The sequence below is a fragment of the Ovis aries genome, chromosome 6 (genome assembly GCF_016772045.2).
Source record: "Ovis aries strain OAR_USU_Benz2616 breed Rambouillet chromosome 6, ARS-UI_Ramb_v3.0, whole genome shotgun sequence".
In the NCBI taxonomy this organism is placed as follows: domain Eukaryota; kingdom Metazoa; phylum Chordata; class Mammalia; order Artiodactyla; family Bovidae; genus Ovis; species Ovis aries.
Window position 1 is genome coordinate 37,317,552 of NC_056059.1, and position 27,965 is coordinate 37,345,516.

General features: G+C 40.5%; 1 protein-coding gene across 2 annotated transcripts in view; it reads right to left on the minus strand.

The window, feature by feature from the left end:
* Nucleotides 1-27,965, minus strand: part of PKD2 (polycystin 2, transient receptor potential cation channel) — a 66,098-nt gene that overhangs the window by 35,391 nt on the left and 2,742 nt on the right. For both annotated transcript variants that reach the window (XM_027970884.3, XM_012179695.5), the window contains exon 2: nucleotides 21,038-21,151. In XM_027970884.3, the coding sequence (XP_027826685.1) occupies nucleotides 21,038-21,151 (114 nt within the window). The remainder of the gene's footprint in view (nucleotides 1-21,037; nucleotides 21,152-27,965) is intronic.

The window sequence follows — 27,965 nt, forward strand, 5'->3', positions numbered from 1 at the left end:
CAAAAGACAAAGACTGGCTGAATGGATACAAAACAAGACCCCTATATATGTTGTCTGCAAGAGACCCACCTCAAAACAGGGGACACATACAGACTGAAAGTGAAGGGCTGGAAAAAGATATCTCATGCAAATAGAGACCAAAAAAAAAAAAAAAGAAAGCAAGAGTAGCAATATTCATATCAGATAAAACAGACTTTAAAACAACGGCTGTGAAAAGAGACAAAGAAGGATACTACATAATGATCAAAGGATCAATCCAAGAAGAAGCTATAACAATTATAAATATATATGCACCCAACATAGGAGCACTGCAATATGTAAGACAAATGCTAATAAGTATGAAAGGGGAAATTAACAATAACACAATAATAGTGGGAGACTTTAATACCCCACTCACACCTACGGACAGATCAACTAAACAGAAAATTAACAAGGAAACACAAATTTTAAATGATACAATAGACCAGTTAGACCTAATTGATATCTATAGGCATTTCACCCCAAAACAATGAATTTCACCTTTTTCTCAAGTGCTCCTGGAACCTTCTCCAGGATAGATCACACCCTGGGCCATAAATCTAGCCTTGTAAATTCAAAAAAATTGAAATCATTCCAAGCATCTTTTCTGACCACAATGCAGTAAGATTAGATCTCAATTACAGGAGAAAAACTATTAAAAATTCCAACATATGGAGGCTGAACAACACACTGCTGAAAAACCAACAAGTCACAGAAGAAATAAAAAAAGAAATCAAAATATGCATAGAAATGAATGAAAACGAAAACACAACAACCCAAAACCTGTGGGACACTGTAAAAGCAGTGCTAAGGGGAAAGTTCATAGCAATACAGGCATACCTCAAGAAACAATAAAAAAGTCAAATAAATAACCTAACTCTACACCTAAAGCAACTAGAAAAGGAAGAAATGGAGAACCCCAGAGTTAGTAGAAGGAAAGAAATCTTAAAAATTAGGGCAGAAATAAATGCAAAAGAAACAAAAGAGACCATAGCAAAAATCAACAAAGCCAAAAGCTGGTTCTTTGAAAGGATAAATAAAATTGACAAACCGTTAGCCAGACTCATCAAGAAACAAAGGGAGAAAAATCAAATCAATAAAATTAGAAATGAAAATGGAGAGATCACAACAGACAACACAGAAATACAAAGGATCATAAGAGACTACTATCAGCAATTATATGCCAATAAAATGGACAACGTGGAAGAAATAGACAAATTCTTAGAAAAGTACAACTTTCTAAAACTGAACCAGGAAGAAATAGAAAATCTTAACAGACCCATCACAAGCACGGAAATTGAAACAGTAATGAGAAATCTTCCAGCAAACAAAAGCCCACATCCAGATGGCTTCACAGCTGAATTCTACCAAAAATTTAGAGAAGAGCCAACACCTATCCTACTCAAACTCTTCCAGAAAATTGCAGAGGAAGGTAAACTTCCAAACTCATTCTATGAGGCCACCATCACTCTAATACCAAAACCTGACAAAGATGCCACAAAAAAAGAAAACTACAGACCAATATCACTGATGAACATAGATGCAAAAATCCTTAACAAAATTCTAGCAATCAGAATCCAGAAACACATTAAAAAGATCATACACCATGACCAAGTGGGCTTTATCCCAGGGATGCAAGGATTCTTCAATATCCACAAATCAATCAGTGTAATTCACCACATTAACAAATTGAAAATAAAAGCCATATGATTATTTCAATAGATGCAGAGAAAACCTTTGACAAAATTCAACATCCATTTATGATAAAAACTCTCCAGAAAGCAGGAATAGAAGGAACATACCTCAACATAATAAAAGCTATATATGACAAACCCACAGCAAACATTATCCTCAATGGTGAAAAATTGAAAGCATTTCCCCTAAAGTCAGGAACAAGACAAGGGTGCCCACTTTCACCGCTACTGTTCAACATAGTTCTGGAAGTTTTGGCCACAGCAATCAGAGCAGAAAAAGAAATAAAAGGAATCCAAATTGGAAAAGAAGAAGTAAAACTCTCACTGTTTGCAGATGACATGATCCTCTACCTAGAAAACCCTAAAGACTCCACCAGAAAATTACTAGAGCTAATCAATGAATACAGTAATGTTGCAGGATATAAAATCAACACACAGAAATCCCCTGGATTCCTATACACTAATAATAAGAAAATAGAAAGAGAAATTAAGGAAACAATTCCATTCACCATTGCAACGAAAAGAATAAAATACTTAGGAATATATCTACCTAAAGAAACTAAAGACTTATATATAGAAAACTATAAAACACTGGTGAAAGAAATCAAAGAGGACACTAATAGATGGAGAAATATACCATGTTCATGGATCGGAAGAATCAATATAGTGAAAATCAGTACACTACCCAAAGCAATCTATAGATTCAATGCAATCCCTATCAAGCTACCAATGGTATTTTTCACAGAGCTAGAACAAATAATTTCACAATTTGTATGGAAATACAAAAAACCTCGAATAGCCAAAGCAATCTTGAGAAAGAAGAATGGAACTGGAGGAATCATCCTGCCTGACTTCAGGCTCTACTACAAAGCCACAGTCATCAAGACATTATGGTACTGGCACAAAGACAGAAATATAGATCAATGAAACAAAATAGAAAGCCCAGAGATAAATCCACGCACCTATGGATACCTTATCTTCGACAAAGGAGGCAAGAATATACAATGGAGAAAAGACAATCTCTTTAACAAGTGGTGCTGGGAAAACTGGTCAACCAATGTAATAGAATGAAACTAGAACACTTTCTAACACCATACACAAAAATAAACTCAAAATGGATTAAAGATCTAAACGTAAGACCAGAAACTATAAAACTCCTAGAGGAGAACATAGGCAAAACACTCTCAGACATAAATCACAGCAGGATCCTCTATGACTCACCTCCCAGAACATTGGAAATAAAAGCAAAAATAAACAAATGGGACCTAATTAAAATTAAAAGCTTCTGCACAACAAAGGAAACTATAAGCAAGGTGAAAAGACAGCCTTCTGAATGGGAGAAAATAATAGCAAATGAAGCAACAGACAAACAACTAATCTCAAAAATATACAAGCAACTTATGCAGCTCAATTCCAGAAAAATAAACGACCCAATCAAAAAATGGGCCAAAGAACTATATAGACATTTCTCCAAAGAAGACATACAGATGGCTAACAAACACATGAAAAGATGCTCAACATTACTCATTATCAGAGAAATGCAAATCAAAACCACAATGAGGTACCATTTCATGCCAGTCAGAATGGCTGTGATCCAAAAGTCTACAAGCAATAAATGCTGGAGAGGGTGTGGAGAAAAGGGAACCCTCTTACACTGTCGGTGGGAATGCAAACTAGTACAGCCACTATGGAGAACAGTGTGGAGATTCCTTGAAAAACTGGAAATAGAACTGCCTTATGACCCAGCAATCCCACTGCTTGGCAGACACACCGAGGAAACCAGAATTGAAAGAGACAACGTGTACCCCAATGTTCATCACAGCACTGTTTACAATAGCCAGGACATGGAAGCAACTTAGATGTCCATTAGCAGATGAATGGATAAGAAAGCTGTGGTACATATACACAGTAGAGTATTACTCAGCCATTAAAAAGAATACATTTGAATCAGTTCTAATGAGGTGGATGAAACTGGAGCCTATTATACAGAGTGAAGTAAGCCCGAAAGAAAAACACCAATACAGTATACTAACACATATATATGGAATTTAGAAAGATGGTAACGATAACCCTGTATGTGAGACAGCAAAAGAGACACAGATGTATAGAACAGTCTTTTGGACTCTGTGGGAGAGGGTGGGATGATTTGGGAGAATGGCACTGAAATATCATATATGATATTATATATATGAAATGAATAATATATGAAATGAATGTATAATATCATATATGTATAATATCATATATGACATGAATCACCAGTCCAGGTTTGATGCATGATACTGGATGCTTGGGTCTGGTGCACTGGGACAACCCAGAGGGATGGTACGAGGAGGGAGGAGGGAGGGGGGTTCAGGATGGGGAACACGTGTATACCTGTGGTGGATTCATGCTGATGTATGACAAAACCAATACAATATTGTAAAGTAATTAACCTCCAATTAAAATAAATAAAGTTTATATTAGAAAAAAAAACCAACCTCATAGTAAGTGATTTGGGGTTTAAATGGTATTTAGTAAAATCTTTCCCTCCCCTAGTCCCCTTTCCCACCCAAGCATACCAAAGAACTAAAGGAGGAGTGGATAATAGTGAACCAAACATGAATGAGGCTGCAAGTCCAACTCGAGCAGTCAGTGGAGCAATAAACACAGACAACCACACTGCTCGAGTACTATATCAAGAAGGGTAGGGACATCTTCCAGTCCCTTCCCTTAGTCTCCCTCCATGTCATCCTATGACCCACTAATTAGGACAAGAATACTCCTCTTTCAGTGTTACACGGCTTGCCACCTCTTAAAACGACATTGGACCAGAGCTACAGGTTTGGACTTTTAATACACTCACATTGATGGGACAAGATGTTGTACATGAAGATGAGCAACATGTGATCTCTGTCTTCAAGAAGAGGAGCTCATGGTGTCCCCACACAGGGGTGAACAAAGTACAATGTACTCTACAAAGGCCTTCAGATCCAAAGCAGATACCACACTCAAGAGGAGGTGTGAAGACTCCCCAAAGTCAACTAAACAATTATTAAACTGATTGTTCAGTTAACTTGAAATCAAAATTTGCTTTTGATTGGCTGGTTAATGTAGAGCATGCTTAAATTTTTTACTTGTGGGTTTTTGGTTGTTGAAAAAGAATTATGACAAACTATTTAAATGCTTTTATTTATAAATATCATACATATATATATACACATACACACATAAATGGATATGTATATATTTTAGCCACTGATTTTTAAATGTATCTCCTTTATTAGCCTCTATTTTTAATAGACTGCTTTTGACATTCTCAGGACCTGTATGGAATCTAATAGTTTCACTAAAGGGAAGTGATACAGACTCTTGGCTATGCAGCGCCACCTGCTGGACATCCAGAGGCACAAGGCCACCTAGCATTGAAGGGGATGATGATTCTAACACATTCAATCAGCAAACAGGAACTCAGCCCCTCCCTTGTGCCAGGCAGTGGGCTGGTCCAAGGGATATCTTCAAGTGATAGCTCCACACACTCCAGGGGTCAGCTGCACCATAAGTCTACCTCAGTTCAGTTCAGTTCAGTTGCTCAGTCGTGTCTCACTCTTTGCAACCCAATGAATTACAGCACGCCAGGCCTCCCTGTCCGTCACCAACTCCCGGAGTTCACTCAGACTCACGTCCATCGAGTTGGTGATGCCATGCAGCTATCTCATCCTCTGTCGTCCCCTTCTCCTCCTGCCCCCAATCCCTCCCAGCATCAGAGTCTTTTCCAATGAGTCAACTCTTTGCATGAGGTGGTCAAAGTATTGGAGTTTCAGCTTTAGCATCAGTCCTTCCAAAGAACACCCAGGACTGATCTCCTTTAGGATAGACTGGTTGGATCTCCTTGCAGTCCAAGGGACTCTCAAGAGTCTTCTCCAACACCACAGTTCAAAAGCACCAATTCTTCAGCACTCAGCTTTGTTCACAGTCCAACTTTCACATCCATACATGAGTACTGGAAAAACCATAGCCTTGACTATGACTAGACGGACCTTTGTTGTCAAAGTAATGTCTCTGCTTTTTAATATGCTATTTAGGTTGGTCATAACTTTCCTTCCAAGGAGTAAGTGTCTTCTAATTTCATGACTGCAATTACCATCTGTAGTGATTTTGGAGCCCAGAAAAATAAAGTCGGACACTGCTTCCACTGTTTCTCCATCTATTTCCCATGAAGTAGATGGGACCAGATGCCATGATCTTTATTTTCTGAATGTTGAGCTTTAAGCCAACCTTTTCACTCTCCTCTTTCACATTCATCAAGAGGCTTTTTAGTTCCTCTTCACTTTCTGCCATAAGGGTGGTGTCATCTGCATATCTGAGGTTATTGATATTTCTCCTGGCAATCTTGATTCCAGCTTGTGCTTCTTGCAGCCCAGCATTTCTCATGATGTACTTTGCACATGTTAAATAAGCAGGGTGACAATATACACCCCTGACGTGCTCCTTTTCCTATTTGGAAACAGTCTGTTGTTCCATGTCCAGTTAAACTGTTGCTTCTTGACCTGCATATAGGTTTCTCAAGAGGCAGGTCAGGTGGTCTGGTGTTCCCATCTCTTTCAGAATTTTCCACAGTTTATTGTGATCCACACAGCTTTGGCATAGTCAATAAAGCAGAAATAGATGTTTTTCTGGAACTCTCTTGCTTTTTCCAAGATCCAGCAGATGTTGGCAATATGATCTCTGGTTCCTTTGCCTTTTCTAAATCCAGCTTGAACATCAGGAAGTTCACGGCTCACGTATTGCTGAAGTGTGGCTTGGAGAATTTTGAGCATTACTTTACTAGTGTGTGAGATGAGTGCAGCTGTGTGGCAGTTTGAGCATTCTTTGGCATTGCCTTTCTTTGGGATTGGAATGAAAACTGACCTTTTCCAGTCCTGTGGCCACTGCTGAGTTTTCCAAATTTGTTGGCATATTGAGTGCAGCACTTTCACAGCATCATCTTTCAGGATTTGAAATAGCTCAACTGGAATTCCATTACCTCCACTAACTTTGTTCGTAGTGATGTTTCCTGAGGCCCAATTGACTTCACATTCCAGGATGTCTGGCTCTAGGTGAGTGATCACACCATCATGATTATCTGGGTCGTGAAGATCTTTTTTGAACAGTTCTTCTGTGTATTCTTGCCACCTCTTCCTAATAGCTTCTGCTTCTGTTAGATCCATATGATTTCTATCCTTTATCGAGCCCATCTTCACATGAAATGTTCCCTTGGTATCTCCAATTTTCTTGAAGAGATCTCTAGTCTTTCCCACTCTATTGTTTTCCTCTATTTCTTTGCATTGATTGCTTAGGAAGGCTTTCTTATCTCTCCTTGCTACTGTTTGGAACTCTGCATGCATTCAGATGCTTATATCTTTCCTTTTCTCCTTTGCTTTTCGCTTATCTTCTTTTCACAGCTATTTGTAAGGCCTCCCCAGACACCCATTTTGCTTTTTTGCATTTCTTTTCCATGGGGATGGTCTTGATCCCTGTCTCCTGTACAATGTTATGAATCTTCGTCCATAGTTCATCAGGCACTCTATCTATCAGATCTAGTCCCTTAAACCTATTTCTCTCTTCCATTGTATAATCATAAGGGATTTGATTTAGGTCATACCAGAATATAATCAATCTGATTTCGGTGTTGACCATCTGGTGATGTCCATGTGTAGAGTCTTCTCTTGTGTTGTTGGAAGAGGGTGTTTGCTATGGCCAGTGCATGAATCAAGGCAAACTGGAAGTGGTCAAACAAGAGATGGCAAGAGTGAACGTCAACATTTTAGGCATCAGCGAACTAAAATGGACTGGAATGGGTGAATTTAACTCAGATGACCATTATATCTACTCCTGTGGGCAAGAATCCCTTAAAAGAAATGGAGTAGCCATTACAGTCAACAAGAGAGTCTGAAATGCAGTACTTGGATGCAATCTCACAAAATACAGAATGATCTCTGTTCGTTTCCAAGGCAAAACATTCAATATCACAGTAATCCAAGTCTATGCCTCAACCAGTAATGCTGAAGAAGCGGAATTTGAAAGGTTCTATGAAGACCTATAAGACCTTCTAGAAATAACACCCAAAAAAGATGTCCTTTTCATTATAGGGACTGGAATGCAAAAGTAGGAAGTCAAGAAACACCTGGGGTAACAGACAAATGTGGCCTTGGAGTACAGAATGAAGCAGGGCAAAGGCTAATAGAGTACTGCCAAGAGAATGCACTGGTCATAGTAAACACCCTCTTCCAACAACACAAGAGAAGACTCTACACATGGACATCACCAGATAAGTCAATACCAAAGTCAGATTGATTATATCCATTGAAGCCAAAGATGGAGAAGCTTTATATAGTTAGCAAAAACAAGACCGGGAGGTGACTGTGGCTCAGATCATGAACTCCTTATTGCCAAATTCAGACTTAAATTGAAGAAAGTATGGAAAAGCACTAAACCGTCCAGGTATGACCTAAATCAAATCCCTTATGATTACACAGTGGAAGAAAGAAATAGATTTAAGGGACTAGATCTGATAGATAGAGTGCCTGATGAACTATGGATGGAGGTCATGACCTTGTACAGGAGACAGGGATCAAGACCATCCCCATGGAAAAGAAATTCAAAAAAGCAAAATGGGTGTCTGGGGAGGCCTTACAAATAGCTGTGAAAAGAAGAGAAGCAAAAAGCAAAGGAGAAAAGGAAAGATATACCTATTTGAATGCAGAGTTTCAAAGAGAAGCGAGGAGAGATAATAAAGCCTTCCTCTGTGATCAGTGCAAAGAAACAGAGGAAATCAACAGAATGGGAAAGACTACCAAGGGAACATTTCATGTGAAGATGGGCTCAACAAAGAACAGAAATGGTATGGACCTAACAGAAGCAGAAGCTATTAAGAAGAGGTGGCAAGAATACACAGAAGAACTGTACAAAAAAGATCTTCACGACCCAGATAATCATGATGGTGTGATCACTCACCTAGAGCCAGACATCCTGGAATGTGAAGTCAAGTGGGTCTCAGGAAGCATCACTACGAACAAAGCTAGTGGAGGTGATGGAATTCCAGTTGAGCTATTTCAAATCCTGAAAGATGATGCTGTGAAAGTGCTGCACTCAATATGCCAACAAATTTGGAAAACTCAGCAGTGGCCACAGGACTGGAAAAGGTCAGTTTTCATTCCAATCCCAAAGAAAGGCAATGCCAAAGAATGCTCAAACTGCCACACAGTTGCACTCATCTCATACACTAGTAAAGTAATGTTCAAAATTCTCCAAGCCACGCTTCCACAATACATGAACCATGAACTTCCAGATGTTCAAGCTGGATTTAGAAAAGGCAGAGGAACCAGAGATCAAATTGCCAACATCCGCTGGATCATGAAAAAGGCAAGAGAGTTCCAGAAAAACATCTATTTCTGCTTTATTGACTATGCCAAAGCCTTTGAGTGTGTGGATCACAATAAACTGTGGAAAATTCTGAAAGAGATGGGAATACCAGACCACCTGAACTGCCTCTTGAGAAACCTACATGCAGGTCAGGAAGCAACAGTTAGAACTGGACATGGAACAACAGACTGGTTCCAAATAGGAAAAGAAGCACATCAGGGGTGTATACTGTCACCCTGCTTATTTAACTTATATGCAAAGTACATCATGAAAAACGCTGGGCTGGATGAAGCACAAGCTGGAATCAAGATGGCTGGGAAAAATATCAATACCCTCAGATATGCAGATGACACCACCCTTATGGCAGAAAGTGAAGAGGAATTAAAAAGCCTCTTGATGAAAGTGAAAGAGGAGAGTGAAAAAGTTGGCTGAAAGCTCAAGATTCAGAAAACAAAGATCATGGCATCCAGTCCCATCACTTCATGGCAAATAGATGGAGAAACAGTGGAAACAGTGTCCGACTTTATTTTTGGGCTCCAAAATCACTGCAGATGGTGACTGCTGCCATGAAATTAAAGGACGCTTACTCCTTGGAAGAAAAGTTATGATCAACCTAGACAGCATATTAAAAAGCAGAGACATTACCTTGACAACAAAGGTTCATCTAGTCAAAGCTATGGTTTTTCCAGTGGTCATGTATGAATGTAAGAGGTGGGCTATAAAGAAAGCTGAGTGTCGAGGAATTGATGCTTTTGAACTGTGGTGTTGGAGAAGACTCTTGAGAGTCCCTTGGACTGCAAGGAGATCCAGCCAGTGCATTCTAAAGGAGATCAGTCCTGGGTGTTCATTGGAAGGACTGATGTTGAAGCTGAAACTCCAATACTTTGGGTACCTGATGCAAAGAGCTGACTCATTTGAAAAGACTCTGCTGCTGGGAAAGATTAAAGGCAGGAGAAGAAGGGGACGACAGAGGATGAGATGGTTGGATGGCATCACTGACTCAATGGATATGAGTTTGAGTAAACTCTGGGAGTTGGTGATGGACAGGGAGGCCTGGCATGCTGCAGTCCATGGGGTCACATTGAGTCAGACACGACTGAGCGACTGAACTGAACTGAACAGAAAGTACCAGATATTCAAAAGGAATAGAAAGTTGGAAAAATAGGTAAAGACCATACAGTAAAATCTATTACATAAAGATTCAGACTTTATCTGGAAGGTGAGGTGAATGTTCGACGGTTGAATGACCTGGTTTAATCTGGGTCAGAGACGGAAGTCTGGAGGCAGTACATGGGAGCTGAAAGTCCAGACATCGGGTGCTGTCCAGTATGTGGTCCAATGGTGTTCAAGGCCATCTTCTTAAAATTTAAATTTAAATATATCTTATCAGCCGCCCACTCAAAACTCTGGTTTCCCCTTACCAAAGCCCACTGGACCTGCAGGGCCTGACCTTTGACCACCTTTCCATACTCATCTGATGGCACTCTCTCCAGTCACTGCACTCAGCTTCCAGAATGTTCTGAATCCTATCCTGCCTCATACTAATCACTCTTGCTGTCCCTTCTTTAACTGACTGGCTCCTATTCTTGCTTCAGGTCTGAGAGGCCTTCCTTGCAGGGAAACCATCTTCCCAATTGTCTTTCTTAACACTTACTAACACCTCTAAAGCTAGGGCTAATTTTTTTTAAATTATATTACTGAATAGTCCACTGAATCAATAAATGAATAAACCAGGAAAGAGATGATTAAGGTTAAGAAGGGCAACAGCAATGTATGAAGAAAGAGATTTGAAAAGCACCATAGAGGAAGAGTTATGTGGAACAATCTCACGAGAAGAGTGAGGGAAAGCATCTAGGATGATGCCCATAATTGATGAGCATTATTAATCCAAGTAGATTAATATTAAGCAATCTAATTAATCTAGTTAGAGAATGTGAGCGAAGCATGTTTGGAAGGGCAGGATAATGAGTGCAGGTTGAGGAATGTTAAGGATGAGATGGCTGTGAGACGCAGCAGGGGAGGGTCCAGTGACAGTCGGCATGGGGTTCATAGTTCACGCGAGAGGCTGAGAGGGACTTGGGAGCAGCAGCGCACAGGACCACTTGAAGCTGTGGAAAAGATCCCCTAAAGAGAAAGCCAGACTCAGCCACAGAAAATCCTCTGTCTAGACACATTCTGGGAAGAAAAAAATTAAGAAAATGAATAGAACAAGGGGGAATACAGAAAGAGACAGTGTCACAGAAGCCAAAGAGGGAAGTTTCTAAAGTACCAAACGCCACAGGACCATGTGAGAGAAAGGCTAAGAAGCAGCCCCCGAAATCTGGCAATTAAGAGGTCCTGGTGACCTGGGTGAGGGCCTTTCAGGAGGCCGAGTGAGGCTGCGGAAAACGTTAGTAAAATTTAGTCACTAAAAAGTTAGTGAAGTAAAGTTAGTAAAACTCCCAAATATTTTAATCCAGTTTTGGTTAATATTCAAAGGAACTTGTAAGTAACAAGTTGTGATGGAAATCTCTGAGGGACAGAGGTTGTTAATGCAAGTGCTTTAGTGAATGCCTGTATTAAGTAGTGTAACTTAAAAAAAAAAGAGAGAGAGAGAAGGATATGTGATATTTACAAAGAAGTTACCACGAAGAAATAAACGAAAGCTATGCATGTAAAGGCCATGCTTAAAGTAATATTTATATGTGGATATACATTTCTTGCCGTTATAACTTTTGTCTAGTTTACCAAAAAGGACAAACAGCTTTCCAGCCACAGTGGGTCTTCAGTAGTTACACAGACTGGAGCCTGCGAACTTAAAACTGCACGTTTGCTATGGGGACCTCCATGGGGAGCTGAATGTTTGTCACCAGAAATGGAATTAGCTCCCGCCAGTGTGATGATTAACCCACTGCCTTCCACTTCACTGACCAGGTTGTCAACAATTAATCTGCATGGGTTCTCTTATGAATTAAGAAACCTATCTGTATACTATCATGCTTACAAGATTTTTACAAGTAAAATAAAACATTCATTCCCTTTTTAATTGACATATAATTAACAAATACTATAGTGTAAGTTTAAGGTGTACAATGTGCAGATTTGATACTATTTATTTCTCTTTTTAGAATATAAGGCAAAGTCTCCTTCTTTCGAAGATAAAGAAATGGAGGTTCCCAGGTTTCTTGTTAAAAGGGCCCTTCCTGCCCTAGGACATGCGTGTGTGCATGTCGTGTCCGACTCTTTGAGACCCTATGGGCTGTAGCCTGCCAGGCTCCTCTGTCCACGGGGAATTTTCAGGCAAGAATACTGGAGGGGACTGCCATGTCTTGCTCCAGGGGATCTTCCCAACCAAGGGATCAAACCCTTGGCTCTTATGTTTCCTGCATTGGCAGGCAGCTTCTTTACCACCAGCGCCACCTGGGGAGCCCTAGGACATATACTGCATCGTGATTATGCTGTTTCTCTCTCCATTTCACTACTTGTTTAGCTGCTAGAGAGTGAAGATTAAAGACTTTCCCACGCTAATTGTTTATACTTTCTACTCTGTAAAATAGGTTTTATTTTCTATTCTGTAAAATATTTAGTGTAATCTTAGTGTTTTTCTTAGTGACTGATGGATAGTAAACATGTTAAAATGTTAATCCTTTGTCATATTTCTTGTAAGTATTCTTTACAACTGTTTTCTGCCTTTTAATTCTGTCTGTTCCTTTGAGATATAGAAATTATTAATTTCTATGATGTTGACTGAACTTCTTGTGTGGTTTCTATTATTATGTTTAAACACAGGAGATTTGAACAATTGGAAGGACTGATGCTAAAGTGAAGCTCCAGTTCCTGGCCACCTTATGCAAAGAGCCAACTCATTGGAAAAGACCCTAATGCAAGGGAAGATTGAAGGCAAAAGGAGAAGGGGAGGCAGAGGATGAGTGATTAGATTGTATCATCGACTCAGTGGACATGAGCTTGAGTAAACTCTGGGAAATAATGAAAGATAGGGAAGCCTGGCAGGCCGCAATCCATTGGGTCACAAAGAGTCAGACACAACTTAGGGACTGAACAACAGCATATATATATATATATAAGTAAGTACTTTGATGATCAATTCATAGGAGTCTTAGGTTTCAAGTAAGAACAAAATCTAAATTACAGGGAAAGTAGGAATACTTGGTATTTCCATGGTATTCCTATCCTCTTGGTTAATCAGACTGATTTTAAAGCCATAGAGGTTAGAACCAACACTGCTAAGGCGGAAAATAAGCTCTTTATGGGCACTTAACTGCTCCAAATGAATGTTCAATCAATTAGAACCTACAGTTCTGTAGAACCTACTGATGAAAGAAGTCAGCTATTGTCAACAATCTTTGGGACAAATTTTGCTCTTATTTACTATAGCTCAGTTGGTAAAGAATCTGCCTGCAATGTAGGAGACCTGGGTTTAATTCCTGGGTTGGGAAGATCCCCTGGAGAAGGAAATGGCAATCCACTCCAGTATTCTTGCCTGGAAAATCCCACGGACAGAGGAGCCTGGCAGGCTACAGTGCATGGGGTTGCAAGAGTCGGACATGACTTTGCGACTAAACCACCACCACCATCACCACTATTATTAATATAATAAATGACAGACAGATCCTAGAACTTTTTGTGTATTACTCCTAATTGCCACTTTTAAAATAAGAATCTTTCAAAATATGTACTCTACGGATGAGAAAACGAAGGCTCAGAAAGGTTAAATAACTTGTTCAGGTTCACCTAGTGTATAAGTGGTGAGATTTGAACCTAGATCTCTGTGATGCCAAAGAATCACATTTCCTACTATTTAGGCTGCCTTCTCAAACCCTGGACTTCCCTGATGGCTCAGACATAAAGTGTCTGTCTACAATGTGAGAGACCTGGGTTCGATCCCTGGGTTGGGAAGATTCCCTGGAGAAGGAAATGGCAACGCACTCCAGTACTCTTGCCTTGAAAACCCCATGGACGGAGGAGGTTGGTGCAGGCTACTGTCCATTGTATCACGAAGAGTCGGGCACGACTGAGCGACTTCACCTACCTAGTCTCGAACCCTATCTACCTCATATAGAGGGCTTCTAATATGCAAGGCACAACGATAAGTACTTATCTTATTTATGCACAGAGTAATGAGATGGATATTATTAGTAGTCTTTTGATATTGATATTGCTGGTAAGATTTTAAAACTGGTAGTTAAAAAGATGATTTTGAACAAAAGGGAAAGGCTCTGCTTAGAGTAAATCATGCCTACTTATCCTTGCTGCTGCTGCTGCTAAGTCGCTTCAGTCGTGTCTGACTCTGTGCATCCCCGTAGACGGCAGCCCACCAGGCTCCCCCGTCCCTGGGATTCTCCAGGCAAGAACACTGGAGTGGGTTGCCATTTCCTTCTCCAATGCGTGAAAGTGAAAAGTGAAAGTGAAGTCACTCAGTCGTGTCTAACTCTCAGTGACCCCATGGACTGTAGCCTACCAGGCTCCTCCATCCATGGGATTTTCCAGGCAAGAGTACTGGAGTGGGGTGCTATTGCCTTCTCCCCACGGACTGCTAGGCCCCACCAAACTGCTCTCCAGATAAAATGTGTCTCTCAGGCATGTGCCCCACTAAAATCAATAACAGATTCCTCAGCTTGGCATCCAGGGCCTCCTCAGGGAAGCTACAGCTTACCTTTCCAACTATTACTCCACCCAGGGCCACCCCCACCCCCACCCATACCCCATAATCCTCCCACCCCTCCCATGTACACAAGGCATAGGACCTTGGCTCCCACAATCCCCTCTGCCTGGAATGACCCTAACCCCTTCCCTGTCCCCAATCCCTTCATCTGTGCCCCATTCAGCTGGGTCCTGTACAGTCCTTTCACATGGAGTCTTTCACAGAACACTCAAAATGTTGGCCAAATTGGGTGGAACTTAATCTAACCACCCTTTTCCATCATCATCTGACAGAAACAAACAGCTACATCTTGGGATGCCAACTAGAGTGCCAGCTCCTAAACTTGGCAGTAGGGACCATTTGTGTGGCCTGGCCTCTCTGCCTCTAATCTCTGAAATAAGAGCAATAGTTCTTGTCAGAGAAGCTGAGTGCCTGAGATGAGAGGCTTTGGAAACACACATTCTCAAGTACAAGGCCATTATTTTCAATTCCCCTTAGGCCCACGCCCCATTGACCAACTAATGCTAAGAACTTAAAGCTTGTTTCCAGCCAAATGCCTCTTCTTGTATCACAAATGCCCCAGTGTAGAGCTGTTGAGAGGGCTGCCCTGAGGACACTGGATAGCCTGCTGGCTTTTTATTTCCACAGAGTGTAGAGATTTCCATCTTGAGTGTGGCTATCAATTCATGGTTTCAAGAAGAGCCTGGAGTTTGAGGCCTGCTTGGTCAATAGCTGAGAGTCCAGCTCACAGATCAGAAGAACTGTGGAGTTCCTCAGGTAAGCATTTGAAAAAATCTTTACCTTATTTCATGAGCAGTTTGAGCTAGAAGATAATATAATTCAGTGAACTCTACCCAAAGAGCCTTGACTAATGGACTGATGTTCTTAGACCAAACCTTTTTGATTTATTAATTTACTAGGATAAGGACTTGGATAATATCAACTCTGTTGATGCTGTAAAGCTGAGAGGGCTAACTGATATATGAGATGGATGAATCTAGATCCAAGATAATTTCAACAGATTGGAATGAGCAGATCCTAATGAGCTGAAATTGAACAGAGCTGAAAGGGAAGGCCTTCATTACATTCCAGAAAAAATACTCAAATACTAGCTGGGGGACACAGTGCTTTATAGTTTGTGGTGAAGAGACTAAGGAATGATATATCCGAAGAGTCAGGATGGTAGGACTACTGCAGTGTAGTACTTGGATGAGAATGCCCATGGCCCCACTCTTTCATGGTGAGGCTCCTGCTGTATGTTCAAAGACTGCAATAAACTGGAGGGAATTTCTATCACATGGGTTGTTTAAAAGCATGTCTCTAATCACATGATCAATAGTTAACAGAACTGGAAAGGTTTAACCTAGAGCAGACTTGGAAGAGAGCGAATGTTTGTCTCCAAACTTCTGATGGGCTGGAGGAGAGACAAGGAAAAAGTCCTTGGTATTAGGTGGGCTTGGAGAGTAGAGCTAAGAGAGGAAGTTAGATGAGGATGGACTTTGGCTTCGCATAAGGAAGAACTTTCCAACACAGCCATAGAAAAATGAAATGAACTATTTCAAAGGACTCAATTTCTTAATCTGGAACTCTTGGTCAGTCAGAGGCAAGGATGACTGACCTTTCGGGAAAGATGTTGCCAGGCAGAGGAGGGAATTTTACCATTCAGAGGAGGTTTGATCCATGACTGCCAAAATTCCCTCTTACCAGAGATTCTACAATATTCTGAAAATAAAACTTCAATGTAGAAAAAAGGTAGCTGATATAAGAAAAAAAATGTGATGAGTATGAAAAAGAACAAAAAGCATAAAAATTCTAAAATAAACAAGAAATGACAAGTCAGTTATACGACAAGGTTGTTCCCTGAAACTCTAGCTAGCTATTTAGTTTATTTATCTGGCCTAGTTCCCAAACCTTGTCAGTGTATCTGAAAACTCACTTCTCTGAGCCACAGCTGGAAGGCTTTGACCTAACAGTTCTGGGCATACTATAATTATAAAAAAAATTCTCTCAGTGATTCTGATGTTCAGGCAATTTGGGGGAACACTGGAATTTTAGACTTACTTATACAAATTTTTGTATTTTGCATAATATATACATATGAATATGTGTCATGTTGAAAAAAACAGTAATAATAATGATTCTAATCTATCTGTTGAAATTTAAGGCCACTATAGTTTAGTATTTGGAATGCACAGAAGGAAGTCAAGAGATACCTAAAGTAACAGGCAAGTTTGGCCTTGGAGTACAAAATGAAGCAGGGCAAAGGCTAACAGAGTTTTGCCAAGAGAACATACTGGTCATAGCAAACATCCTCTTCCAAAAACACAAGAGACAACTCTACACATGGAGCTTACCACACTGCCAATATCAAAATCAGGTTGCTTATATTCTTTGCAGTCGAAGATGGAGAAGCTCTATACAGTCAGCAAAAACAAGACTGGGAACAGACTGTAGCTCAGACATGAACTACTTAAATTAATTAAATTCACACTTAAATTGAAGAAAGTAGGGAAAACCATTAGGCCATTCAGGTATGACATAATGCAAATCCATTACAACTATACAGTGGAAGTGACACATAGATTCAAGGGATTTGATCTGATAGACAGAGTGCCTGAAGAACTATGGACGGAGGTTTATGACATTGTACAGGAGGTCGTGATCAAAACCAGCCCCAAGAACAAGAAACGCAAAAAAGGGAAATGGTTGCCTGAGGAGGCCTTACAAACAGCTGAGAAAAGAAGAAAAGCAAAAGGTAAAGGAGAAAAGGAAAGATATATCCGTTTGAATGCAGAGTTCCAAAAGAATAGCAAGGAGAGATAAGAAAGGCTTCCTCAGTGAACAATGCAAACAAACAGAGGAAAACAACTGAGTGGGAAAGACTAGAGATCTCTTCAAGAAAATTAGAGATACCAAGGAAACATTTCATGCAAAGATGGGCACAATAAAGGAGAGAAATGGTATGGACCTAACAGAAGCAGATGATATTAAGAAGAGGTGGCCAGAATAAATAGAAGAACTACACAAAAAAAGATCTTAATGACCCAGACAACCACGAACTGTGATCATTTACCTAGAGCCAGATATCTTGGAAGGCAAAGTCAAGTGGGCCTTAGGAAGCATCATGACGAACAAAGCTAGTAGAGATGAAGCAATTCCAGCTGAGTTGTTTCAAATCCTAAAAGATGACACTGTTAAAGTGTTGCACTCAATATCCCAACAAATTTGGAAAACTCAGCGAGGCCACAGGACTGGAAAAGGTCTGTTTTCATTTCAATCCCAAAAAAGGGCAATGCCAAAGAATGTTCAAACTACCTCACAATTGCACTCATTTCACATGCTAGCAAAATAACGCTCAAAATTATCCAAGCTAGGCTTCAACAGTATATGAACTGAGAACTCCCAGATATTCAAGCTGGATTTTGAAAAGGCAGAGGAACCAGAGATGAAACTGCCAATATCTGTTGGATCATAGAAAAAACAGGAGAATTCCAGAAAAACATCTACTTCTGCTTTATTGACTATGTCAAAGCCTTTGACTGTGTGGATCACAACTGTGGAAACTCTTCAAGAGATGGGAATACCAGACCACCTTACCTGCCTCCTGAGAAACCTGTATGCAGGTCAAGAAGCAATAGTTAGATCAGACATGAAACAACAGATTGGTTCCAAATTGGGAAAGGAGTACGTCAAGGCTGTATGTTGTCACCCTGCTTATTTAACTTATATGCAGAGTACATCATGAGAAACGCTGGGCTGGAAGAAGCACAAGCTGGAATCAAGATTGCTGGGAGAAATCTCAATAACCTCAGATATGCAGATGACACTACCCTAACGGCAGAAAGTGAAGAAGAACTGAAGAGCCTCTTGATGAAGGTGAAAGAGGAGAGTGAAAAGGCTGGCTTAAAACTCAACATTCAAAAAATGAAGATCATGGCTTCTGGTCCCATCACTTCATGGCAAATAAATGGGGAAACAATGAAAACAGTGAAAGACTTTATTTTCTTGGGCTCCAAAATTGCTGATGATGGTGACTGCAGCCATGAAATTAAAAGACACTTGTTCCTTGGAAGAAAAGTTATAACAAACCTAGACAGCATATTAAAAAGCAGAGACGTTACTTTGCCCACAAAGGTCTGTCTAGCCAAAGCTATGGTTTTTTCAGTAGTGATGTATGGATGTGAGAGCTGGACCATAAAGAAAGCTGAGTGTCAAAGAATTGATGCTTTTGAACTGTGGTGTTGGAGAAGACTCTCAAGAGTCCCTTGGACTGTAAGATCAAACCTAAAGGAAATCAGTCCTGAATATTCACTGGAAGGACTGATGTTGAAGCTGACACTCCAATACTCTGGCCACCTTATACAAAGAGTCAACACATTAGAAAAGACCCTGATGCTGGGAAAGATTGAAGGCAGGAGGAGAAAGGAACAATAGAGGACAAGATGGTTGGATGGCATCACTGACTCAATGGACATGAGTTTGAGCAAGCTCTGGTAGATGGTGAAGGACAGACAAGCCTGGCAAGCTGCAATCCATGGGGTTGCAAAGAATTGGACATGACTGAGTGACTGGACAAAAACAACATAGTTTAATATTTAAGCACCATTTCTACAGTGGAAGCAAACTTGCCTTTAGTATTTAAGTTCTAAGGGTGTAGAACATAAAAGTTCAAAATATCCCATCTCTTACTTTATAAGCTTTAAAGATCATTTCTAGATTTTCAGCACTGCCTAGATAACACATGTTTTCAGAAGTAATGAAATATTTTTTCCTAAACAAATAACAGAGAATTTCAGATAATTAGGTAGAAAAAAACAAGAAAATGGATGTTGTTCAGACATATATGTTGTTGTTTAGTTGCTGAGTCGTGTCCAATTTTCTTCTGACCCATGGTCTATAGCCCACCAGACTCCTCTGTCCATGGGATGTCCCAGGTGAGAATACTGGAGTGGGTTGCCATTTCCTTCTCCAGGGGATCTTGACCCAGAGATTGAACCCGTGTCTCCTGCATTTCAGGTGGATTCTTTACCACTGAACCAACAGGGAAGCCCCTCACAGATATACACTTTTTAGCTTAACCAACTTTTTTCCCCCTTAAGTTCCCATGCAGATAGGCAAAGTCTCAGAAAGTGTAAGAAGTCATGCTCTGTTAAAGCTCATTAAAAGCTTACTAGTATTAATAACAACCTGTGTGGGGATGTTAAATAAGTCAATATTTAATTTCTTAAAATTACAAATATCAAAACTTAAATGTTTCCTTAATCTTTTATGTTCAACTTACACACCTTTTTATAAATCTAGTAAAAAAAAAAACATTTTTTAAGGAAGCTTTTAGCACTCAGTTAAATTCAAGGTGGTCAATTTTAATATAATAAGAATGGCATTATTAAAGTATTGATTAAATCCTAACTCTCTCTATTTACAAAGAAGGGGACACTTTCCAAGGGTGGTGTTGGTTTTTAAGCATTTCTTAGTGGACACTGTAAGAACAAACTCCTTTCCCTGAGGAATATAGTAAGAGGGCCTTTGGTCATAAACCTCTTTCCTTTCTGTTCTCATAAAGGGCTTTAGATGGGATAGGACAGCACTCCATCAACCAACATCCTTTGATTCAGAGGTAATTCATTGCCTGTGACTTTCTGGATTTTGAGGCACGTGGTTTCAAAGACATGTTTTTTAGCTAAGCCATCCCTCCCCAGTTCTCAGAGGATGTGGGTGTGTATTGAAAGAAGAAGGAGATGAGTCTGCAGTAAGTTTCCTGTAGAGTGACAATCCACAATTACTGAAGATTTGGAAGAAATAATGAGAACGAAAGCATTCACACAACACATCCAAATCCAGAGAAAGGGGACTTTTAAATATATAGAGCCATAAAAGCAATATTAGGTGACACTATATGTATTTTCTGAAAGTTTACTACATACTCTACTTCATTCCTATATAGACTTTACACTAACTGATGAAATGATATTGACACTGTAATTATTGCCAAAACATCTGATACAAAAGTCCTTTAACTTGGTTTCTTGATGTCTGGGAGTCTTGGTGTCTGCTCCGTGCATGTCACAGTAAAAATGGTCACAGCTGATAACAAAGTGGCCAATCAGATAATGCCTAATTTTGATCAACATTTATCTGAGGAGAGATGAGAACTTTACCAAATTCTAAACTAGAATTAATAACAGAGAAGAGAACTTCTGAAGTAACTGTTTAGGTGCCTCCATAGTTCCTTTTAGTCATGATTTGACAGGTCAAATATTTTCAAAACTTTTCCTTTATTAGAAGGAAATGTTCTACTTACAGATGCATAAGACTATGAGAAAAAGGAGGTATGTGGCCAGTTCCCGTAAAACACTTTTAAGGTACTTCTCTCGGTCAGTGCTGCTTTCCTCCATGAGTCTTGTTCCCCAGAGACCTTTAAAATAATAATAAAAGATGTCATTTTATTTTTCAAAAATCTCATGAATGGTGAAAGAAAAAAACACATACAAAATAGTATACTTTAAGGGAGGTTCTCCTGTTTTTTTTTTTTTTTTAGCATGCTCTAAAAACAACTGAGGAAGGGTTTTAGCAGAAGTACCTTTAATTTGGGAACACATCAGTCTCCACTGTCTCACCCCCACAAGATGTGCAAAACACAAGGCAACAATCTGATCACTGTCTAAGCTCCCAACCTCATTAGAAAATATCTTAGTAAAAAATTAGAAAGAGAAGAGGAAATTTGGGCAGCTTACGAGAGGAGGTTAAATAATTGTGCATACATATCAGCTCTGCCTATATGCAGGAGGAATTATCGTACTACTAAATTAATTATCCTCTTAAGTAACTACATTGTAAATGATATCTTTTAGGTCACCTCTGATAAAAAGAAGTCCTGGTTGGAGCATCACTTCATCATGGAAACATCTATCAATATTCTAACACACTGATGTAAAATCTCTGCTCTGTACCCATTTTTGCCTTTTAGGAAATTCAACGCTGAGTGATTACACTAAAAACATGCTTAGCCGAACAGATTTCTAAAATTTCAATTAGCATATGATTTTTAAATTAAAAGCAACAACTCATCCGCCTTCTCTCTCTCTCTTTGGAGAAAGAGTAAAATCAGCAACCATGCTCCATATTTTAGCAGATGGAAAAACTGTTGGGCCAGCTGAGCAAAGATGACATAAGCCTTGGTGAGCTGGCTGGAGACAGATCCCGCAGTTTTGGACGCGGCCGTCAGACAGACATGGTGGCCGTCCAAACCCCCACTAGTGAACAGTGTGGTCAAGTCACATTACTGGTTACTTGGACGAGCCTTTCCAAAAATGACAAACCTCTCAATCCTTTTTGTTAGATTAACTCGGCTGTTAATGGCAAATTGCCTCACACTTGAGTCCACAGACTTTAACCCCTTCCTCATGGAAACTCATGCAGCCACTGACGCCACAATCAAGCCACAGAGAACGGGGGGAAATGGTATATGGTCTTGCACTCGGAAGAAATGACTTCATCTCTAGTGTTTATGTACTTTTTAAGTCTTATAATCATATATTAGTTCTACTCCTAAATTGGGGTATTTCATTTCCTTTTCTCTCTCCCAAATTTCTTTTGGAAAAATCAGCATCTGCCTTCAAAGACACTGTGTTACGCGTCCTAGGTTTCACCACGCCGAAAGTGGAGCATAACTTATGACTAGGTTTTCTTCTGCCAAGATCTGGTAGTTGTCAGGGAATTACTCACTCAGAAGAAATGCAGCAAGTAGAATGTTTGTTCGCTGAAACTCTATCATATTAAAGAATTATTACAAATTTAGATGACATGGAAAATTACAACTCAAAATAACAGAGAGGCAGCCAAATATTAGGCTCAGTAGCCCTGGACACGACCACACCATTTCTTTGGGTGTATTTCTTTTGGAGGCCAGGCCTAAAATATACACATAGGCGGAAATTGCTAGTCCCTTGACCATCAGGACAGACGGCTGCCTTGCTTCACTTGGTCAGTGATTTCACTCTTTCCCATGGTTTATAAACAATTATGCACCAAGGAAAAGTCATAGTTCTTAATATTTACAAATGGTTTTGCTTGACCTATAAATAGAAAAACCAAACTCCTATCAAATTTTCTTTAAACTAAATTTGCAATGGTCGATAGTAATTTAATTCTAGCCCTTGAAGGAAACATTTCAAACAAAAAGAAACAAGCCCGTTTATTTATATTTTATAAAAACATATTTTTATGGATTTACTTTTTCTAAATTACTCTAGCTACCTCCTCAAATATGATTGCTATAAAAAATTCATAGTTTCTCCATTGGGTGTATATGTAGGGTCAGTCTTCGGATACAGGGACCCCCTCACATCTTGATGGGTAAGAAATGGCTGCAACTACAAATGGAAAAAATAGCTGTCCTATAGCCAACACGTTTCCCATGTTTAGCAGGAATGATACAATAGGAATGGTTAAGGGTAGAGTTCAAGTCCAAAATGGCAGCATTCTTCAAAAGTAACTGTCTTTTCCCACCATTGTCCCAGCTGTGGAGGGAGTACCTGAAGGCACTCACGTTCTGTAGATAATGTGTCTCCATCTGTTAGGAGAATGTGATCTGAGAGGACAGGGGACAATACACAATTTCCTTCCTGTGTAAGAAGGTGCTTAGTCAATGCTAGAGCCCAAAGTCAGAGCACATGACCTAAACAGTGTTCCTCTTAATATGCATATGGGGGAATTCTGAGATGGATAATCCAAAACACCAAAAACGTCTCCAACATAACTGACTTTGATGGGGTTTCCCTGGTGGTCCAGTGGTTGGGACTTTGCCTTCTAATGCAGGGGATGTGGGTTTGATCCCTGGTCGGGGAGCTACGATCCCACCTGCCTTGCAGTCAAAAAACATAAGATGGAAGCAATATCGTAACAAATTCAATAAAAGACGTTAAAAAAAAAAGGTCTACAAAAAAATCTTAAAAAAAAAAAAACAAAACTACAGGCTTCCAATGCAAGGGTCATGGATTGGATCTCTGGTTGGAGAACTAAGATCCCAAAGGCTGTGTGGCACAGCCAAAAAAAAAGATTTTGAAAAAATGCCATTTTGCAACTCTTTTTATCCAAATGCTTCTAAGTGAAAGTCACTCAGTCATATCCGACTCTTTGCGACCCCATGGACTTATACAGTCCAAGGATTTCTCCAGGTCAGAATACTGGAGTGGGTAGACTTTCCCTTTTCCAGGGGATCTTGCCAACCCAGGGGTCAAACCCAGGTCTCCTGCATTACAGGTGGATTCTTTACGAGTTGAGCCATATGGGAAGCCCAGTAATACTGGAGAGGGTAGCCTGTCCCTTCTCCAGAGGATCTTCCTAACCCAGCAATCGAACCTGGGTCTCCTGCATTGCAGGTGTATTCTTTATCAACCGAGCTATCAGGGAAGCCCAAATGCTTCTAAGCCCTTTTTATTTTGCAATTTATAAAAAACATCACAGAGAGAATGATATAATGAACTCTCATATATCCTTCACCCAGCTTTAACAATTACCATCAACTCCACACCAACCTTGATTCTTCAAAACCCTCACCGACTCCTCAGTTTTTTTGTTTCTTTGTATTTCTTTTTGGTCCTGCCACAGGGCATGTGGGCTCTTAGTTCCCTGACTAGGGATTGAATCCACGCCCCTTTCATTGGAAGCACTGAAGGTTAACCGCTGGACTGCCAAGGAAGTCCTCCTCAATTATTTTGAAACTAATTGCAGTGATCATATCAACTCATCTTATTAATATAATATCTCTCAGTTCTATGGTAAAAAGATTCAGTGTGGATCTTTTGCCTCACATTCTGCTAAGTTGCTTCATTCGTGTCTGACTCTGTGCGACCCCAGAGATGGCAGCCGACCAGACTCCCCCGTCCCTGGGATTCTCCAGGCAAGAACACTGGAGTGGGTTGCCATTTCCTTCTCCAGTGCATAAAAGTGAAAAGTGAAAGTGAAGTCACTCAGTTGTGTCTGACTCCTAGCGACCCCCTGGACTGTAGCCTACCAGGCTCCTCCATCCATGGGATTTTCCAGGCAAGAGTACTGGAGTGGGGTGCCATTTCCTTCTCAGTGCCTCACATTAACCCTGTCTCATCTGAAATGCATGAATCCCTCAGAACTCCTTGATCATGACAAGGTGTGGTGGGGGGTCTGGAGTCTGGTGCTGCGTTGCTGCTGCTAACTCGCATCAGTCGTGTCTGACTCTGTGCGACCCCATAGACAGCAGCCCACCAGATCCTCCGTCCCTGGGATTTTCCAGGCAAGAGTACTGGAGTGGGTTGCTCATGCCTTCTCCGTCTGGAGTCTGAGTTGTGTTTAAATGAAGCATCACCCCTTAAGAGCTATGAGACCTTACCTCAAACCATGAGCCTTCACTTCCTCATTTGGAAAGGGGATAAGAGTACTTCTCTGTGGGGTTGCTCTGGGAATAAGAAATTTTATATGTGTACAACATTTAGAGTGGTTGGAAGAGGCCCATTTATAGTTTCAGAAATAGGTTCAAATTTGTGAGGCATCCTACTTCTGATGCTAGGTTGGGTGTGAAGACCCAAATCCATACAGACTTTGAAGTCACTGTGAATAGCCCGACTGAATTCTCGTTGGATTCATGTCATAAAAGAATCCCGTTTTTGTGCTTGGACACATGTGGACCTTGCTTAGAAAGATGAATACAATCCTTCCCAATAGTCATTTGAATTGCTTGGATACCTTCCGAAAGGGAAGTGACTTTTTATTATTGGTCCATTTTCTATAGAACAGTCAGTTGCTACTTTAAATGATACTGACTTTTGAGCCTCCAATTCTTAGGCAGCCTCCTCCTGAGGTGAAGACAGGACTGTGTCACAGATTACACGCATCTTCCACAGACAACTCACACTCACATGCCACAAACTGAGATTTCTGTCTTTTTTCCTTTGTCTAGAGAACTGTTTTCCCTGTGGCTAAATAGGTGGGTTAACGGTACCAAGTCAGAAACATGGGTTTCATTTTAGAATAGGCCCTTTTCATAACCCTCACATGGGGCTGGTCCACACTTCTGATGGGTTCCGCCTCTCTTTAATCTAGCTTTCTTCCATCCCAGCTCACAATCCTTGGCTGTAGCCTTTGTCACCTTTTCCTAACCTGTTCTCCATCTCACCCGATTCCCTGCATCCTTGCTAGAATCATCTTCAGATTGGCATGTGACTGTATCAGTCCCCTGCTTGAAGCCCTCACTGTCTCTGTCTATAGGAAAAAGTATTAATACCAATGAGGTACCAGCCATCTTGGTCTTACTTCTGCTATTCTTCCCTTCCCAACTCCCCCCTCTGAATTCTTCAACGTGTAACTCAAGTTTTATTTCTAAGCTCCCCAGATAGAACTAACTGGTCCTCTCTTCTTTGGGTACCTGACCTGGCGCTGCAATTATTTACTTACACCTGTGATCCCCCTACTAAACTCTAAACTCCTTGGGAACTGGGATCTTAATATTATTCATCTCTGTATCCCTAGTACCTACCACAAAGGAGATGTTCCATAAATGTTTGTTGACTGCACAAATGCTGTTACTAGCAGAGTCTTATCATACCGCACAGAGTAACAGCCCTCCCTCAAACAAAATCCCCTCACAATGAAAATACAAAGTCTCATTTGTTCACAATTATAGTGCAAATAAAAAGGGAAAAATTATGGAGTGAGGGTTGGATTAAAAATACAGGGAAAGTCATAATAGCCAAAAGGTAGAAACAACCCAAATGTTCATCAACTGATGAATGCTGCTGCTGCTGCTGCTGCTAAGTCGCTTCAGTCGTGTCCGACTCTGTGCGACCCCAGAGACAGCAGCCCACCAGGCTCCCCTGTCCCTGGGATTCTCCAGGCAAGAACACTGGAGTGGGTTGCCATTTCCTTCTCCAATGCAGGAAAGTGAAAAGTGAAAGTGAAGCTGCTCAGTCATGTCCGACTCTTAGCGACCCCATGGACTGCAGTCTACCAGGCTCCTCCATCCATCGGATTTTCCAGGCAAGAGTACTGGAGTGGGGTGCCATTGCTTTCTCCCAACTGATGAATGGATAAACAAAATGTGTTGTATACATACAAGAGGATACTATTCAGTCTCAAAACAAATGAAGTTCAGATACATGCTACAACATTGGGAAACATTAAAAACATTATACTAAGTGAAATAAGTCAGATGTGAAAGGACAAATACTGTATGATTCCACTAATATGAGGTACCTAGAACAGGAAAATTCATTGAGACAGAGAGGTTGCAGGGCAGGGAAGAAAAGGGGAGCTGGGAGGTAGTATTTAATGGGTAGACTTGTTTGGGAAGATGAAAAAGTTCTGGACATGGACAGTGATGACGTATGTCTGAAACAGTAAACAGAAAGTGACTGTAATAAATTGATACATCCATAAAACACATTCAACTTTGGAAATTCAGAAAATCTGATAACTCATATAGATTCTCAAATTTCTCTGCGTTAAAAAGTGTTTGCTAAGAAAAAAGTAAACAAGATCATTGGGTTGGCGATGCTTTTAAGCTTGGAGCAGTCTTTCAGTCTTTTAGCCTTTTTTTTTTTTGCCTCTGGTCCAGGTCATCATCTCCCCTTCACTGGCTGCCCCCTACCTCGTCCTCCTGCCTCCCTTTCTCCCTCCGTAAGCGCTCCTGCACAGCATGAGGCCTGACTCATATTCCCTTTTGGCATGTTCTGCTTCTGCCCCAAAACTTTCAACTGCTTCTTAATATTTAGAGATAATTTAATTCCTTGGTTAGACACAATGCTTTCTATAATCAGGCCTCAAACTTCTTTGCCATCTTACTCCTGATAAGAGAACAGATCTATTCAGTGTCCAAAGAGAAATGATCATTTGTTTTCCCACTCAGATTTGTGTCATTGAACAACTGAAGCTAGAAGGGAACTTGAAGATTAGGTTCAACTCTTCCATTTTATGAATGACAAACAAAGGCTAGGAATTCTGATGTGAGACCTCCAGCGAAGCGCCTGAAAACGCCAAACTTGAGTTTGGCTCCTCTCTTTAGAAATTCCAAGTCACTCTCTCTCTTGCGACCCTGGGCGCTACTTATATAATGCAATAAAGATTTTTGTTATTGTATCCCAAGATGGGGGTTCGATCACTGATAGCTCAGTGGTAAAGAATCTGCCTGCCAATGCAGGAGACTCAGGTTTGATCCCTGGGTCGAGAAGATCCCCTGGAGAAGGAAATGACAACCCACT